Source organism: Oreochromis niloticus, unplaced genomic scaffold, assembly GCF_001858045.2.
Source record: "Oreochromis niloticus isolate F11D_XX unplaced genomic scaffold, O_niloticus_UMD_NMBU tig00003029_pilon, whole genome shotgun sequence".
NCBI lineage: Eukaryota > Metazoa > Chordata > Actinopteri > Cichliformes > Cichlidae > Oreochromis > Oreochromis niloticus.
The window spans coordinates 1,251-19,071 of record NW_020327765.1 but is presented as its reverse complement, the minus strand read 5'-3'; the positions used below and the strand labels follow the sequence as shown (position 1 = coordinate 19,071).

At 46.0% G+C, this 17,821-nt stretch overlaps 1 protein-coding gene and 1 pseudogene across 2 annotated transcripts; one reads left to right on the top strand and one right to left on the bottom strand.

Moving 5' to 3' along the window:
* Nucleotides 1-5,243: 5,243 nt before the first annotated feature.
* On the top strand, nucleotides 5,244-7,915 carry LOC109194587 (activator of 90 kDa heat shock protein ATPase homolog 1-like). 2 transcript variants are annotated; one of them, XM_019346636.2, is made up of 5 exons: nucleotides 5,244-5,847; nucleotides 5,937-6,054; nucleotides 6,577-6,698; nucleotides 6,807-7,387; nucleotides 7,462-7,915. In XM_019346636.2, exons 2-4 carry the CDS (start codon nucleotides 5,955-5,957, stop codon nucleotides 7,017-7,019), a joined length of 435 nt encoding a protein of 144 aa, XP_019202181.1. In that variant the 5' UTR covers nucleotides 5,244-5,847; nucleotides 5,937-5,954; the 3' UTR covers nucleotides 7,020-7,387; nucleotides 7,462-7,915. The 2 variants fall into 2 exon arrangements, with proteins under 2 accessions (XP_019202181.1, XP_019202180.1); XM_019346635.2 differs by having other exon boundaries at nucleotides 6,577-6,719.
* Nucleotides 7,916-8,117: 202 nt separating this feature from the next.
* LOC109194211 (transcription factor IIIB 90 kDa subunit-like) lies at nucleotides 8,118-14,516 on the bottom strand (annotated as a pseudogene).
* Between the last annotated feature and the right edge of the window lie 3,305 nt (nucleotides 14,517-17,821).

The window sequence follows — 17,821 nt, the reverse complement described above, 5'->3', positions numbered from 1 at the left end:
GGTCATTACAGTATAAAGCGCCTTTAGGCAGTCATTGTCATTTGGTGATTTATAAATAAAATTGAACTGAACTGAATTGAACTGAAATACACAGAAACAGTTAAATGAATCATATCTATTTTTATAATGAAACAGTTCTTTCTGTAATCTGTTAGCACTACTATGCTACCTGAGTGAAGCGGTTCTTAGCCAGTGCGATAAGCTCTTGTTCTCCTGGAGCACAAATGTTGAGTCCCACGGGCAGCAGGCGCTTTAGAGTAGCAACAATCAAACTTGTCTGCATCGAGTATCGATCACCTTTTCTCTTCATCTTCTTCCTCTCCTGGTCTGAAACTATTCCCTGTGGCAAAGTCAAACATTAAACAGGCACAATTTAATTTTAAAATAAGGTCACTGGTATGCACATGTCCTCAAATGTCTCCAGCATCTATGTGTCTGTACCTTTGACATCTTGCACTTGGTGTCAGTGATAAGGAAGGACATGTTGTTAATTTCATTCTGGACCACAAAGTTCTGCTCTTCTCTCTTGAAGTTCTATAGACAGAAAACAGGACTTTCTTAAATTAAAGCACAGTTGTATTATGTCACGGCCGGGGCAGCAGTCGTGTTATGGAAGAATGAGGACCCAAAATGCAAGCAGCCGACTGATGATATGAGTGAGGGTTTATTTACAGGTGGCAGTGGCAGAACAGGCAGTGAGGAATGACAAATGACTTAAGAAACCTAAACTGGGAAAACTAAAGAGCAAACCTGAAGTCATATGAAACGGAGAATGCAGAGAGCCGCAGATTAACACAGAGATACACAGACAAAAGCAGACTAACGCAGACGAGCCGACAACGAGCACAGAACGACACCCACTAAATATACACACACACCAGGTAATTGGGTAATCACACACAGGAGGGGAGAACAGCTGATCCTAATACACACGACGACCTGAGGATACAAGCTGAACACGATAACAGACACAGACCTTCAGAACAGAAAAGGAAATCCAGAACACGAGCCTTCAAAGTAAAACAGGAAACATACAGACTGTTTTACAATACGAGGACATGACAGAGCACCGAGGACAGACACAGGTAGGGCTGATAAAACACTGAGCTCCAGATTCAACCCTAAACTACTACAAAATCAGAATAGACACAAGGCACAAAGTGAACTCCAAGGAAACACAAAACGCTGGGTCAAAATGACCCAGGATCATGACATATTATGTGTTGTACTGTCTTTGAAAAGAAGGCAACTGAACATTTTTTTGGTTTGTAAAGACATTTTACTTCTCATTAAGAGGCTTCTTCAGTTCTAAAACAACTGATGAGAGTCCCAGGTATTTAATACCTATTGGATTGTTGTCCTGGGGTCAGTGACCCACTGTTAACCATGTGAGTCACCTTGAGTCAAGGTATGAAAAAATTCATGGGTCTAACAAGGTATTCATGGGTGTGAATACCTTGTTAGACTTGCTCCACCCCCCACCATGTGAGCTATGCTTGCAACTTGCAGACAGCAACATTTATATATTTAATTACATTGTTTTCAAGTGAGCTCCTGTCATTGATGACACACTTCCTAATTTTTAATAAAACCCAATAGAAACAAAGATTAAATTAAACAGTTAACATTAAATAATCAAATGAATGAGTAAAAAACCACTAACATGATTAATATTAACCTTAACACAACCAAAACCAAAAAGGCACATAATAAACAGTCAAATCAAATTGAAAACACTTGACAAAGTTTCTTATTAAGCAGACTTGACAGTTCAGGACTTTCAAGATGGAAAACAGTCTGTGATGGTGTCGGAGGAACTGGAAGAGGTTTTGGATCCAATGTGTTTGAGGACTTGCATGTTGTTCTTCAGATGCTCGGTGTAGATTAGGCTTCTTTTCTTTTAGGTTGAAAGCAAATAGAAATCACAATAAAGCAAAGTGGCCATTTTTAAAAACAAATAGACATGTAAACATTATATCAAGCAAATATAGAATAGAATAGAACAGAATAGCTTTTTATTGTCACTGTTACAAGAACAGTGAAAGGCAGTTTGGCATCTCTCCGTGTGTGTAGAGTACACAATAGCGAATGTATTTACACAATAACAGACAAATTTACATTTACACAAGAAAAGATATGGTTGGTGCACCAGTTATTGGTCGTGTCCAAATTCATGGGCTGCATCCTCCTGAGGACCCGGCCTGAGCGGTCTACGTGGGCCGGGTCCTCAGAAGGTCGGGTAGGCCGGAAGTAAATGGCTGGGGAAATTGGACGGTCTAGCCTTCTGGTTAGCGTCACCGCTGTCTCGGTGGAGTTGAATAAACTCGGACGCCTGCTCCTTGCTATCTAAATTATAACAGGACGCTGGCGTAAACTGTCGACCATCTCACACTTTTGTTTAATTGGTTTTCTGTTTGACGTTTGGTCAGCTGTGAGAAAACCAAGGAGGAACCCACCCGGGGGATTAATAAAGTTTTATTTTATCTAATCTAATCACTTTAATCTCAGCCAAACCGATTTACTGACGAACAAATAAAACACTGAAAAAAGCCAAACAATATCATTTCTAGCTTGTCTAAGTGACTTACGTTTAACCAGAGTAGCGAAAGTCCGCGGTGATCTGAAAATGATGTGCCGGGAGTTGTGCCGTTCTCAGCGGCTTCAGTGGCCCTGGAGCTCCCGGCTAGCTATCGAGCTGGTGGGTAACAGAGGTCTCCGAAAACGTGGAAGCACTTTTGCAAATATGCGATATCTTGATAAACCCAGCAGATATTTGATGTTTACACAGCTACTTTCTCGCCTGAAAATATGTTAAAAGTGTATTTTGTGACCCAGAAAGATTAATAAGAGTAATTTTAAAACTTAGTAGCGGCCGCCATTGTTGGAAACTGGAGTTTGGCTGGGCCGCGCTATGAATTCTAGGATATGGTGGGCCACGAAGGACACCTAGGGGCGTGTTTATAGAAGATAAATATACCAAATATGTCCAGAATTTTTGGCCTTGACAGGTGGCGCAGGAGTATACTGCCAAGGCTACCAGCTCGTGTGTGACACGCTGAGGTCGCTGGTTCGAAACCACTCTGTGCCTCGGCAGCAGCTGGTGGGGTGCTGGGCTGCGCTTAAAGAACCGGCGCCCCTGACTTTTCCTTTTTCTTTGTGGCGAGCTGCCCGCCATGTTTCTCTATTTAGAATAATGACACTTGCTGTCATTATATCTTAAAAGTGTATTTTGTGACCCAGAAAGATTAATGAGACTAATTTTAAAACTTAGTAGCGGCCGCCATGAAGAACACAACCGACCCTTCCTTCAAATTCGGGGAAAAGGAGGACGCATTTGTCGGCTGCCTAATCAGTCTACAAATGCGGCCTCAGGATGCAGCCCATGAATTTGGACACACCATTGTTTACAAACACTAGCAGACCTCCCCCGTAGCATGGCCCGCTAGCTCAATCGCAGTATCTGGGGTGAAAGAGTCCAGCCAAGTCTCTGTGATGATCATAACACAGTAATCCAGACAGCGTGAGGTGATCCGCAGTCGTAGCTCGTCCATCTTGTTATTTAGTGACCGTGAGTTGGTGAGGAAGAGACTCGGAATAGCCGGTCTGTGTGGGTTAGCACGTAGCCTAGCCTTCAGCCCCGCTCTCTTCCCTCTCTTCTGTTTCCTGTGCCTCCGTCGCCTACACCACTTCAGCGGTGGTATGGTGAAATTAGAGTCGGTGACCCTCCGGATCTCAGGGGGAATTGAGTCCCAGTCATTGTCAACAAAGGTGTGCAGGTTTTTGTGGTTTCGAACCGCAAGCAGTTGAGTTTTACTGTGCTGCATATGTGCTCGTGCATATCGGAGTAAAAGTGAAAGAAAAATAGAGAAAATAAAAAGAAAACCGCTAAGTTGAGGAGAGCGCCGGCTGCTGCAACTGCTCGCGCCGCCATGTTGATATTCAATCTCACATAGAGGTGACACAATTAGTGAAACAAAAAGTAGCAGACAAAAAAAAAAAAAAAAAAAAAAAAAAAAAAAGAAGAAGATAAATATACCAGAATTGCGCCCATTCCATTGGCCGCCCTCGTGGCTCATGGGAAAGTGACAGGCCCTATGGCGGAGATTGAAGACAGGGGGCAGTGGTTCGAATCCCATGCGGACCATTTGTTGGGGATACATACCAAACAAACAATAATAGTCCCTGGCTCTGAAATTCACCTGCTACGCTTGCTTAGAAGCCTATAGACGGGCTCTCTCTGCCTTTTTACCGCTGTCCCAAAATCCCTCAACTTTTACCTCAATATTGCTTCTTAGCCTTGCTACCCACCGCCAAACACGCCAGGCATTGTCGCTTTCTCAATCTCTTCTTCACGTCTGAACAAACGCTCAATTTTGCCTTCATTAACACAAATTATACATCAAAACGTAGGTATTTTTCTTGCCTTTCACAAAATGCCACCGTCATTATCGCAGGAGTTGCCGTTTTCTCGCAAATGGCCTCCAAGCAACACAAAGTCAGAAAAGTCCCCATTCAAAGTCTATGGAGACTTCAGTGAAAATGACAGCTGGAATTCTGTAACGGAGGCGTTTTCAACTCCTCATATCTCCTAGATGTATTTTTCCTTATAGACCTGGAAATCGCCTTGATTTCTTTTTTCTTTTTTTAATTAAAGCCTGCTGATTGTTACAGTGAAGGAATGATGTTGACAGGCCGTGTACTTTTGGTGTTACAGAACATTTTTGTAATGCTATAATATATTATAGGGCAGGCTGAACGCGCTTTGGGAGCGGGAGACCCGGGTTGAAAACTAGCCAGTGGCAGTATCGATTATCTTTCCCTAATTCACTTTATAATTACAAATTGTCAACACTTGAACATTCCCACGTGTGTTCTGATCAAAACAGTGCAAGAATGAGCTCTTTAGCTTTTGATTTACAACTTATCCACATTTCTTTGCGGACAATCCTGCATGTCACAAATAAATGACACAAAGCTCATCTGTGGCTGTGCACCATTCGTGGTGCGTTGGCTCCCTCTACTGGTACGCGCCTCATTCAAATGTCGCCGCACATTTAAAATTGCAGGGTGTCTTTACACTGTCATAGCTCCTAGATAGATTTCTTCACAGACCTGAAAATCACTGTGATTATTCACCATAGCCTGCTGATTCTACCGCGGTCCAACTTTCAACACATCCCTCCTCTAGGACGTCTCACCACTTGGCAGCCATCTTGGTGATAACTCTGGGAGCATGTTGTTGAGCAACAAACAATTTTTCCAGGCTGAATGAAGATCTTCTAAATCAGCGAGATACCATTTCCTCTTCAGCTCACGGTTATCTGGTTCAAAATGCACATTACTCAGTTATACCAGGGAGTCAGGCTTTCTTTTTCAGAGTCATGTAACACTATAAACAAGATAACCAATCTCTATGGGAGTAGAGTTCAGGCAGTTGCTCTGCACTGTGTTGGCACATGGTACTGAAAAAAGATAATAGTGGAGAGTTTTTCCCCTCTGCTGTGTAAGCCATTGTTGTAAACCAGGAGTCTTTGCTGATAATATTAATCATCACTACCAAATCTACTCTTATCCTTATATGAAAGGTTTCATTTTGACTCAGTGTCACTCGCTCTGGCCCTTGGATACATTTGACCGTGGCTGCCAGAATCTCTAGCCACATGTTTCTGAGTATAGAGTTGCCAATAACCAGAGGAAATTGGTGTACAGAGGGGACTCTGACATAGGGTTGCAAGTCTTCTGTGGTGCTGTTTCCTGTGTGCAGGGTTGTCCTGCAGGGAAGTGAAGTTCAGAGGAACTATCGATGTGTCCAACCTGTCTGACAAGAATGATGAGGACGACCTGGACGTGAGTTTGACTCCTGATTCTGATCACGTACCCTGCAACCCTGTGATGACCGGACTGATGAGTGTACTGATAATTATGTTGCTATCCAGATCTGCGTGGCTTTCTGTATGGACCAGCTCAACACGCGTCTCCTGGACCTCATGAAGACGTCTGGCGTCCGAGAGGTTCGCAGGGTTCTGGGCAAGTATGTCCAGCAGCTCAAATCAGGTGTGTTACCCAGAAGACACCAGGCAGTTTCTGACCATAAGGGGTTTTTAGAACTGTTCGTGGGCATCCTCCGTGTGTCTGAAATACATCAGTCAATAACTATCAAAGTCCTTTAGGGGTGGGTCTACACAGGAAAAAGATAGCAGTAATGTGGAAACCTGTGAAATTCAGCAGATTGTAGCAATGGCAGTTGAAATAACCATTAGTGATAAGAGGTGGGTAGGTCCAGGCTTGAGATAATAGTTGGAAGTGAATATCAATAGGTGTGAAGAATACTGCTGATATAAGGGGGTGAGTTACTGACACAAGCACAGTCTACAATTACCTCTAGTATCCAACCATCCGATACAAATGCATGTGAGCAAAACATGGACCTTTAGGGGCCAGGCTGTATGTGTGACATAGCGCTCTGTTTTGAGCTCCTCCCGGTGGCTGGAACGTGTTTAGTTTCAACCCTCTGCAAGCCATTACTCTGAGACAGTACCTAAAACGCTTCATTATGAAAGCACCTTTCATCTTCAGCCAGGAAGATGATCCCTGGGGTAACTGTGACCTCTGATCCCACAAAGTTCGGTCAGGGAATGATTCTTCCCACCACCAACGCACTGAAGCAGCATTCGCCTGTGGCGGCCAAGAAGAATGAGGTTAAGACCAATAAAACCCAAGTAGGACCTTCCTCCTGTCCTGACTTAGCTCCTGTTCAGCCTCACTGTTGAAGTGCTGACCTTTGACTTTTCTGTGTTGTCCTGCAGATTAGCCCCGCCGCTAAGTGCTCCTCCAGTACCGCCCCCTGTACCACAGGTGATCGTATCCTAACCTGCAGTTTTGATCTGAAAGAAACATTCCAGCTCATGAACTCCACAGGACGTTCATCAGCCAAGAGGTACTCAAACAGACTAGGAAAGACCAGAAGAAACCAGAACAGACAGGAAATACAAGAACGAGTTATAAATGACGCCCCATGAAAGACCCTGTTCACTTTATCTAAATCCACACTACAGTCACGACCATCCAGCAAGAAAAACTTTGGTTGATTAGAATCATGTCACATCTGAGCTAAAAATTGGTTACAGGCTTTGACGAGTCCAGTATGAATCCTGGGCTTGAAATTGACCAAAACCAGACAATCAGAAAGCAACCAGGTGATCAGAACCAGGCCACAGCCTTGCTTGAAACTAGGCCAAACCCAGACCAGTAAGGTTCTTTTTATACCACTGACATCTCTGTGCAGTTCGTGCAGGTGTTCACACGCTCATCAGCGGTGCTGGACGGTTGCCGTGGGGGGAAATTCCCGTTGCTGGGCAGGAGCCTCAGTGGAGAGTTCACACAGCTGGTGAGGTCACAGCTGCCCAATGACTCACACATCAGCATGTCATCATGGTAACCGGACTGTGCCCCTCCCCACAGGTGCCAGACACTAGGATTGACATGAAGTGGTGGTTGAAGACGTGGCCCAGCGCTGAGTCTTCCTGTTGGGATGTGATGTGCTCATGTTTTTCTGCTGCTGCATTCAGGAACGCTCTAACCTCTCTGGTCTCTCTGTAGACCACTATACTACCGTGGCTCCCAGACTGAAAGGAACAATGTACCCGAGAAGCTCCAGTCAAAGACTTTAAAACGTTCTTTAAGCTTTGACTTGGGATGTTAATAAAGAACTTCTCTCTGCTCTGTGTTTGTCCTGCTGCTGTCAATATGGTGCAACATTTTTACTTTAAACTTTATCTATACAGTTCCACTTAAACAGTCACTTCCTACTGTAAGGTAAAAACCTGCCTTTTAAAAGAAGACATAAATGATGACAGCAGGGAGGAAGACATTCTTCTAGACTCCTTTTGGGTTTTGTGTGAAAGATCTGAACTCAGGGAGGACACTCAGACGAGACAGTCTGAACCAGACAATCCTGTACCTGGAATATCAAAACCAGACAATTAGAAGTGGACGATCAAAACTGCACAGTCAGAACCGAGATCATCTGGTTCTGAGATCAGAAAAACTCGTGTCCACTGTCAGCTCCTTTATTGTGAAGGAATGGTTGTTTTATTGTTTGTATTGAAATACAGGAACAACAAGAACACACACACTTACATACACACACCGCTGGTTTCACGTCAATACAAAAACATCTAAAAACCTCAGTACTAGGAGGATCAATAAAAACGATCAGGGATCAATCAAAGCAGAAATCAAAACAGATCAGTAACCGGTTCCTCTGATACTGGATCTGTGGGACGTGGATCAGCTGCCTTGGCTCTGGAGCCTGGATGGAGTTTCTTCAGGGGGTCAAAGGTCAGCAGGGCGGAGATAAAAGATCTCCTCCTCGTCTGCATCACAACCGTAATCTGGATGACACAAATCAATCAATCAATGAAATCAATCAATCAAGGTTACTGTAATGATTTCCAGAATGAAAGTCTGGACCAACTTCCCACCAGCTGCAGAGCTAACACACTCCTCCTCTTCCTCCTCCACAGGAGATGGAGCAGTTGGGGGAGCGGGGCTTGTTTCTGCTGCAGAGCCAGGGGGCGGGTTGGACTCGGTCTCTGCTGGTGCTTGTGCTTCTGTAACCACTGAGACTGTGCTCTCTACCTGAAAGTTTAACATCAGGCAAACCGGGTAAGGAGGGAGTAATACGTGCGAGAGGTGAGGAAGGACACACAGGTAAAACAGGCAAGGACGATGCGCACCTGATGAGCTGTTTTCTTCTTCTTTTGTGTGGAGGAAATGAAGTGGCGGAACCTGAAAGAGCAGAAGAGAGAACGTCAGGATTACGTGGAGGACAGGTTAAGGGATAGTCGATACTGATGCCAGGTTATTGATCACAGATCAGCTCAGATACCTCTTGCCCATGATGCTGGTGTTGGCTGCAAGGTCTTGGTTACCGTCACTGGTCTTCTGGTGGCGGTTGAGTCGTTTTTGTGCTGCGGTGGTATCGGGGGTGTGGTCAGGGGAGCTGCTCAGACTTCCTGTCCCTCGGTTCAGGTCTCTGAGGACGTCATAGTTGATCTTACTGGAGATGATCTTCTTCTCCAACATTCTCTTGATCGCCTCACCTGCTGTCAATGTCTCGATCTGGTCCCGCTTCTTAGACTTCTTCTTCTGACAAAACATACACCCCACGGGGTCACAGATCAGGTGGGTGGAGCTTCAGGCGAGGCTCTAGATTGAATGCTGGTTTCACTCACCTTCTCCTTGTAGGTGCCCTCCTCCTTCTCTTTGTTTATCTGCTCCTGTTTCTCTGGAAACACAAACGCAAATCAATCAGAATCAGTAATCAGTAACACCCATCAATGATTGCTGATGAGCACCTTCCTGCTCCTTCAGGTATTCAGGGTTCTGCTTGATCCACAGCTCCATCTTCACCTGAACCTCCTTCTCATTTAGGATGTACTGCAACACACAGAATGGGCCAGTCCAAAAACAGCACGTATAGATGGGTCCTTTCACACTAAAAGTTGCTCAGGTGCCTTTGTACCTGTGGAAACATTAACTGACCTTATCGATTTTTTGATCGTCGATATCTTTCAGGTCCAGCTCCTCGCTCTGCGGGTAGTCACCTGAAAGCAAACGCAGAGCTTGATTCTCACGAACCATCTCTGACTCCCCTATGATGTAATGGTGATGTCACCATTCTGTTACAGTGGTTATCCTCACCGAGCACTCTCCCGCCACTCTCTGATGTGTCCGAGGTCTGGAAAGTCTGCTGGAGGCTCAGGCTAGCGGCGCTCGGCAGTTTTCCTGGAATGGAGGTCAGATAGGCAGCCTGACGGTGGGGTCCCATCGACTCCTTCTCTGGCACCGCCTCCTGATCTCCGTTCACGCCCCGTCCCTCCTCCTCCTGGATCACCTGACACAGGAAGTCCTCGGTCAGGTGGTGGGTGGCGACTTGGAATTCCACGCCTTCGCCTTCGACCTCCTCAGGCTTGGATGGCAGGGACAAAACGTCGCCGTTGTCCTCGGGGTCTGAAAACAGACAAGATGGAGACAACTAAGTGACTGTGTGGGCGTGGTGAGATGGTGAGGTGACCCAGCATCAGAACTGACCGACTTCTTTGGTGTAAGTGGTGTAGATTCCTCTGAGTTTGGGCCGACTCTTCTCCAGCTCGGTTTCGATCTCGTCCTTGTAGCAGCTGATCTCTCCTGATGATGACAGGAAACGCATCGTGATTCAAAGATTCCAAGCCCCCCCCACACACACACCTGAGGCAGCCCACCCAGGTAAAAAGGACAAACTGACCTTCAACCTCATCCAGTTTCTTAGCCAGCTCCTGCTCTAACTGCAAGAAACCAGGAAGCACAGACTGGTTAGCCAATCGGAGACCTAGCTGCTGCAGCCAATCAGAGACAAAGATGTACCTGCTGCATTTTGGCTTCTTGCTGTGCAGCGGTGAAGGATGGGGGTCACACTCCTGCTCCAGATCTACTTTCATGAACTCATCGATGGTCAGCTGACTGGTGGGCATGTCCTCAAACTCAGTTAACCTGCAGGGAGGGAAAGGCGCTGAGATCTACTTCCTGTTTTGGTGGGAGTCAGGTGTACTCAAGTGTTTGTGTGGCTCACCTCTTCCTCAGTATGGCCTGGTAGATGATCTTCACCACGCCGATCACGTCCTTCACCGAACGCTGAAACATATGCATCCGAGCTGCTATCAGGAGTGCTGAGGAGGAGGAAGAGGAGGAGCGTTAATGTCTGCTTTGTGCACGTTGCCGCTGACGTTTGTTGCTATAGTGAAAACTTCCACGTTTCACCTGCTCCACAGAGTCCGGAGGGTCGGCGTCCCGTGTGCATCCAGTCCCTCTTCATCCTCTGTACGAGACGAAGAGCTGTCATGGAAACCTCGTGAGTCTTCGCCCCGAACTCCAACATGTGAGCAAAGCGAGGAATATACAGGCAGGGGTCTGAGGAGAAGGAGGAGTGCTTCACTGTTAATGGTGTATCAGGACTCTATAAGTTAGCTGTGAGTTACACTGACCACACATCACATTGGAGACTGCAGACACTCTGTGGCAGTTTCCCTTCATGACTGCAAACCCTCACTGATCACCACGGTCACTGAAACTACACCGCACCTGAAGAGTGTTCATACTGTCCCAGTGTTCAGCGTCCACTGAGCCGCTTCTGCACTCAGAAGCTGCTTTTCTGTGTGTGTCTGCTTGTTAACATGCATAGTATTTTATTTCTTTATAATAGTGGCTTGGACACGGACATCACCATGGAAACAAACACACTCATCTGTATGTGTCTGTAGCAAACATAAATATACGGACACACACACACCGTATTCAGTGTCCATGGAAACACTTGCGGCTGTGCGTTTGCTATGTTCTTTTCCCGCGCTCTGCCACCCTCTTGCGGTGTGGAGCCGTGATGAAGGCAGCGATATGGTATAAGATGGCGTCCGGAGGCAGGCTGCAGCGTTCTGCTCGTTTTAAACGTTAACAGCGGAAGGACGCGGGCACAGTGGACGTCACACAGGTAACCCGCACACCAAAGCTCCGTGACACGCACCACGGGTTCAACGCTGAGAAGCTGGGACGTGATTGGGACTCAGAGCTGCAATTATTGATGATCAAGTGTTACCAGGCAGTGACCCGATCTCCTGTTCACTCGCTATACTGAAGCAGATGTGGTGGCCATGACTTCTCGGCCACACTGATGATGTTAATAATATCAGCGGTCTGCTGTCTCCAGACCTCTGCCAGTTAGATACTGTTCACTGACTGGATCCATGTTAGTGATCAGAGCTCAATGACCACAGTGCAGACAGGTGAAGCATTACAGACTGCAGCCGAGCTGTTCTCCTCCAGTCTCCCTCAAGGCGAGGAGGTGGAGGTTCTGGAGGCGAAGAAGAGCTTCATCCAGGTGAGCGACCTATGGCTAACTGCTGAGGACATCTATGGAGACAGCGGCAGATGCTGCCACCCCACCTGTACCTGGTGCAATTCCTTCCATTACACTGCAGGAGTTTACAGATGGGGCAGCGCAGTCGGATCTGTTGTTCACCACTACCAACAAACCCAGGCTGGAATTCCCCACTGTGAAGCGGGCAGGGCTACTGCCATAGAGGTGCCACCGCTTCCAATCCTCGGCCTACCGCAGCAACCAGTGGCGCTACAGGGGGCACTGTGACAGCATCCAGTTTGCCGTGGACCGCAGGATTTTGTAGCTGGGCAGTGGCGGGAAGGCCGAGTAGGTTGTGAGGATTGAATTGAAGAGGCAGGAAATCGTTCTAGCCCAGAAGTTTCTGTCAGATGGGTCAAGCAGCACCTTGTTGTTCAAGCCCCCATGCAGGTAGAGCAGGACACCTTCTACATGGTCAGTACCGTCTTAGATGGAAATGAGCTGAGTTACTTGGCCAGGAGGGCATGACTGAAGTGCAGTGTGGGAAAATGACCTTCCAGTTTCAGTGCTCATCAGAAAGTACAGATGGCACCGGGGTGCAGATCCCAGAGGTCATCCTCTACTGTTGAACTGGAACCTGGAGCCAAGGACTCAAGCCAACAGGCAGGAAATCAGAACCTGGAGCTCAGATTCAATCAACGGACCTGGCGATGGGGAGTTGGCAGCTGACTGAACCATGCCATGGGCGTGAGAGCTGATTGGCTGTTAGCTTTGTTCAAAGTGTTTAGAGCCTCCTGATTCTTTGAGAAAACAAATTAAGAAAGTTGTAGTTTCCTGCTGCTGCCACTAGATGTGGCTCTCACACCGAGGGTGAATTTCAGCTTTTTCTGTGTGTTGTGGACAATGAGTTGTACTTGTTGTGTTCAAGGTTACATCATTATGTGTAAAATGAAAATAAAAATGTGAATGTGACGAGAAATTACTTCAAGCCTGTATTCGGTAGAAAAGAGTTGCAGAGAGAAAGTAAAAAGTTGAAACTGATAAATGTGATTGCTGTTGTTTTTTTCAGTTTCATTTTTTCTGGATGTCGGCACATGTTGCTGTTTATCACACTTTAAATGACCTGTAAGACTGCATTCTTTGTTTTTCCAGTGTTAAGTGCTTTAAATAAATAAAACAAGTAAATGGCTCACCAATGGCAGGAGCATTGATGCAGAGCTCACAAGCCAGCAGCAGGAAGGTCTTTCTCAGGATGTAGACATCCACCTGGACACACAGCATAGAGGTCACACCTCAATGACTCCACTCAGAGTCCGCTGAAAGCAGCTGAGGCTCGGTCTTACCTGCAGCAGATCGCTGAGGTCCAGCAGCATGTCTGAGGCTCATCTAAGGAAAACCCACTGAAGGTTTGGAGGTGAAAAGTCAGAATGAAGCCTGTAACCTGTAACTGTGTTTTGACTGAGTTTGTGTTTGATTCAAACCTCAGGTTTGTTTCATCGTTGGTGGTGTTTTTAATGACTTCACACTTCAGAACAGAAACTTATCAAACGTGAATGAAAACCCGTCAGTGTCAGATGTAACGCTGTTACCTGTTCCAGATGTTGCAGATTATCTTAAACAGCACAACATCTGCGGCACGTTCAGGTGATGGAGGCCTGAATGTGCCGCAGATGGATCAGCTCCTGTGACAAACCTGCATCCACCTGCAGCTGATGAAAGTCTGACGTCCGTCTCCTCTCAGGGTTTTAAAAGAGGAGATGAGCTGCACACCTGAGCTACAGGTGAGGAAACCAGGTCAGCGGTTCACCTGGCTGCATGTAAACAGACTCCAGGCTGTCGTGCTTTCAGATTTCTGGGTTGTCTCTGCGATTTGCACATGCTCAGTGGGTCAGAGTGGTCGCTAGGATACGTGGGGTGCCCTCAGTGCAACACACAAGGTAGAGGCAGGCGGCGATGACGTGCTCTGTCTTGTGGCCCCAGGTCAGGTGTTTGCTAACGACCAGCTTGAAGAAGTTGAAGGCGGTGTCGAGGTGGTGCTGGTTGAGCTGCAGCTGACTGCCCATTTGCTGGATCTGACGCTTACCTGCATACACAAAGGCTTGTTACGCCTGTGGCTCACCGGGACATCCCGCTTCCAAACAGCCACAGGACTCACCGTTCTGAAGCATCTGGGCTCGCAACTCTTTACCGCTGCTCTTGTGTGAAACAGAACCAAGGAGGACTTTGATCTTTGACCCTATCACTGTAGTTGCTGCAGAGCATTTTGGGTAAAGACGGGTTAGTGTTATTCTGCTAAAGAGTAAAAACAGAAAGATCCAAGCAGCAGTTCAGGTAAGGAGGGTGTCACACTCGGCTTCCTGCACCTATGTCAGAGTCCACAGGTGTCCTGCACGCTGAGCGCAACCCTGCTGAGCACCTTGCTTCAGCTTGGGTTCAGGATCTGGTTTTATTCAGCAGACTTTCAGCTGCAGAATCATTCAGTCTGGATTTTTCCTAATCAGACCCACCTCCGCTGTGTTTCTCCTGTACTCCCATACAGATGTGCTCAGAGGTTTACAGACACTCATCACAGGCATGAAGTCCGAGTTTTCGTTCCAGGGTGGAATGATTGTACAGCTAACATGTTTACTGACTTAAAAATTCAGTTCAGTTCAGTGTTATTTATACAGCGCCAAATCACAACAACAGTCACCTCAAGGCGCTTTATATTGTAAGGCAGACCCTACAATAATACACACAGAGAAAAACCCAACAATCACATGACTCCCTATGAGCAAGCACTTTGGCGACAGTGGGAAGGAAAAACTCCCTTTTAACAGGAAGAAACCTCCGGCAGAACCAGGCTCAGGGAGGGGCGGGGCCATCTGCTGCGACCGGTTGGGGTGAGAGAAGGAAACAGGATAAAGACATGCTGTGGAAGAGAGCCAGAGATTAATAACAAGGATGATTCAGTGCAGAGGTCTATTAACACATAGTGAGTGAAAAAGAAACACCCAGTGCATCATGGGTATCCCCCAGCAGCCTACACCTATTGCAGCATAAAACAAGTTTCTGTGTATTTTGGTTTAGTATCTTATGTCTTCTGCTAGGACCTGCTAGGACACACACACCATTAGTTAATGGTGTGTGTGTGTGTGCGCGCATGGCTGGGACATGGCCCTGCTCCCTGCTGGATGCTTAGTGCCCTCCCTGGGATGCTGGTGCTTGATGTTTTAGTGTGGTCGTTGGCCCATGCCCTTGGTGGCTCGTAGTGGCCTGTATGTATCTGTGTATTTTTCTAATTTTCTGTTCTACATGCTGTATGTTTGTCTTGTTTACTTTTTTTTTAATCTCTTACAGGTGCAGCAGTTGGCGATACATTGTGCATTTCTGTTTCTTTCTGTTTGGTTCGTGTTCCAGTGAAACATTTTAAGAGGAAGAACGAGCAGACTTCCACTCTTGTACGATGGACATCAGTTAAGGCCCACGAGGGGAACGCTCAGGCGGACACGTTTCTGATTCTGGATTCGAACGAGAAGCTTCGAGACACGGCGGCTTGTTTTCTTGTGATGTTTTCTTCTGAAACATGGCACTAATTAAAGTACCTGAACTGGTCAGAAGCCTGCTTCTGTGAAACTTGGATGGACTTCAGCAGACTCACATGGTCTTCCTTATAATCAGCCCTTCCTGTTCACCCTAACCCGCCAGCCCCTGTGGCGTCTCACCATCCAGCAGACACAAACTGTCCCACGCGGACGACACGCCTCCGCTTCCCTCCACAAACTGGACCTCGGACACGATGATGTTGTCCTCCAGAACCGAACCGCAGCCGGTGCACACGGTGCTGCCACGGGCCTGGTCCACGTCGATGTCGGACCCCCCGCAGGTCCTGCACACCCGGGAGCTCATGGTGGAGGCAGAGGTCAGCAGTCCCTGAGGTGAAGAGACCGTTTAGATATCAAGCTTTCACATGACGATAAGTATGAAGGTCACTCTCACTTCCTGTTTCTGATGATGATGTATAGTGTTTAGGATAGCTCCACTGTGCAGTAACTGATGAAGACTCATACAACATTTTAGCCAATTATCTGTCTCCATCTCTTCCTCTGTCACACCAACCTCTGCAGCTGTGTTCAAAAACCTAGGCTCGCATCTCCTGAGGCCGCATTTGTAGGCCGATTATGTCACAGTCGACGCAGCAAAGGCTGTCCCATTCGTAAGACTCCTCCAGATGCGGCCGACAAATGCGTCCTCCTTTTCCCCGAATTTGAAGGATGGGTCGGGTGTATCCTTCGTGGCCCAACCTATCCCAGAATTCATAGCACGGCCCAGCCAGTTCCATTTCCAACATGGCGGGCGCTGCTAAGTTTTAATATTACTCTTTCTGGGTCACAAAATAAACTTTTAACATATTTTCAGGCGAGAATGTAGCTGGTTTATCAAGATATCACATATTTGCAAAAGTGCTCCGACATTTTCGAGACGTCTGTTACCCACCAGCTCGAATTTTAAAATCAATACGAAATTTCACAGGAAGCCAGTGTAAGTTAGCTAAAACCAGAGTGATATGATCATGCATTCTGGCACCTGATAAAGACAATTAAACAATGTATGCAATGTATCTGTGACATTCAAGGTCAGAGAAAAGATATTTGAATGTCATCGGCATAGCAATGGAAAAAATATTATACTTTTTGAAAATAGATCCCAAGGGCAACAAGTACAGAGAGAATAACATAGGGCTCAAAACAGACCACTGAGGCACCCCACAGTGAAAGGGGGCAGAAGAGGAGGAATATTGCCTCATAGCAATGGAGAATGACCTCTCTGGGAGATAAGATTTAAACCAAGACAAAGCTGTGCCCTTAAGACCAACTACTTGATCTAATCTTGATAAAAAGATCTTATGATCTACACTGAAAAAAAGGCCATGTTGGATTTACTTGATTCAATAGTGGACATCGGTTGCACACAAATGTTTTGCTTTGGCAGAAACTTAAACAATTGAGTTCAATCAACACAACTTATTCATATTCAATAAACATGTGCATTTTGTGTTCATAAAACGCGATTGAAACATGTTTAGATGAAGTAAGTTGAGCTCTTGGAATATTTTAATCCTTCACAATTTTGTCATTTTATTTCAACACTATTCAGTAACTTTTACCCCAATACTACTTGGTCACTTAAATACTACATGTTCTCTTCATATTATGTAATGTTCAAAAAAAATCTAGATCCTGGTTACCATAAAAATTTAATGGATGTACAACAACTACCATCCTCCTATCTTTATCCTGGTTGCAGGGGGGCTGGGAAATAACCCTGAAGTGATAGGTTACAAGGCAGGGTACACCCTGGACAACTCATAAGTCTATCACAAACAACCATTTGCACTTACATTGACAGGTAATTTAGAATCACCAATTAACCTAACTCTAACAACTGCATGACTTTTAACTGTGGGAAGAAACCAGAATACCCAGAGAGAAACCAGTGCAAACTAGCCAGACTGTGGATTTGAACCCAGGATCTTCTTACTGTGAAGCAACAGCACTAACCACCATGCCACCAATCCAGACTTAACAAAAGCAGGAAAGCTATGATTTCAAGGCTTGATGCAGAATTTTTTGTACGTTTTTGTCCTTGACAGGTTAAACCACAATAAATAGCAATAGCATACACGTGGTGTGTGTGTAATTGTCTGCCTCTTATAACTCCAGTGATTTTCCTGCAGTTTGACATCTCGTGCGATCTTGTGAATTTCATGAGTTCAGCAACTAACCACTCTGACTAGATTGTATCATGTCATCTCAACAAGAACAATTAAGTTGTTGAATTTCATACAGATCCTTCATGATTTAATTACGTTTATAGAAACATGATATTATTGTGTTTAAATTACAAGTTAGACTTTTTTAATGTAACAACCACCCAATTTGCTCGATT

Bases quoted from the DNA above. Each gene is read 5' to 3' on its own strand.
- LOC109194587 (XM_019346635.2), top strand. From the start codon at position 5,955: ATGGACCAGCTCAACACGCGTCTCCTGGACCTCATGAAGACGTCTGGC. The intron at 6,055-6,576 runs GTGTGTTACCCA...TTTCATCTTCAG, and splicing joins TGTCCAGCAGCTCAAATCAG to CCAGGAAGATGATCCCTGGG. The intron at 6,720-6,806 runs GTAGGACCTTCC...GTTGTCCTGCAG, and splicing joins TTAAGACCAATAAAACCCAA to ATTAGCCCCGCCGCTAAGTG.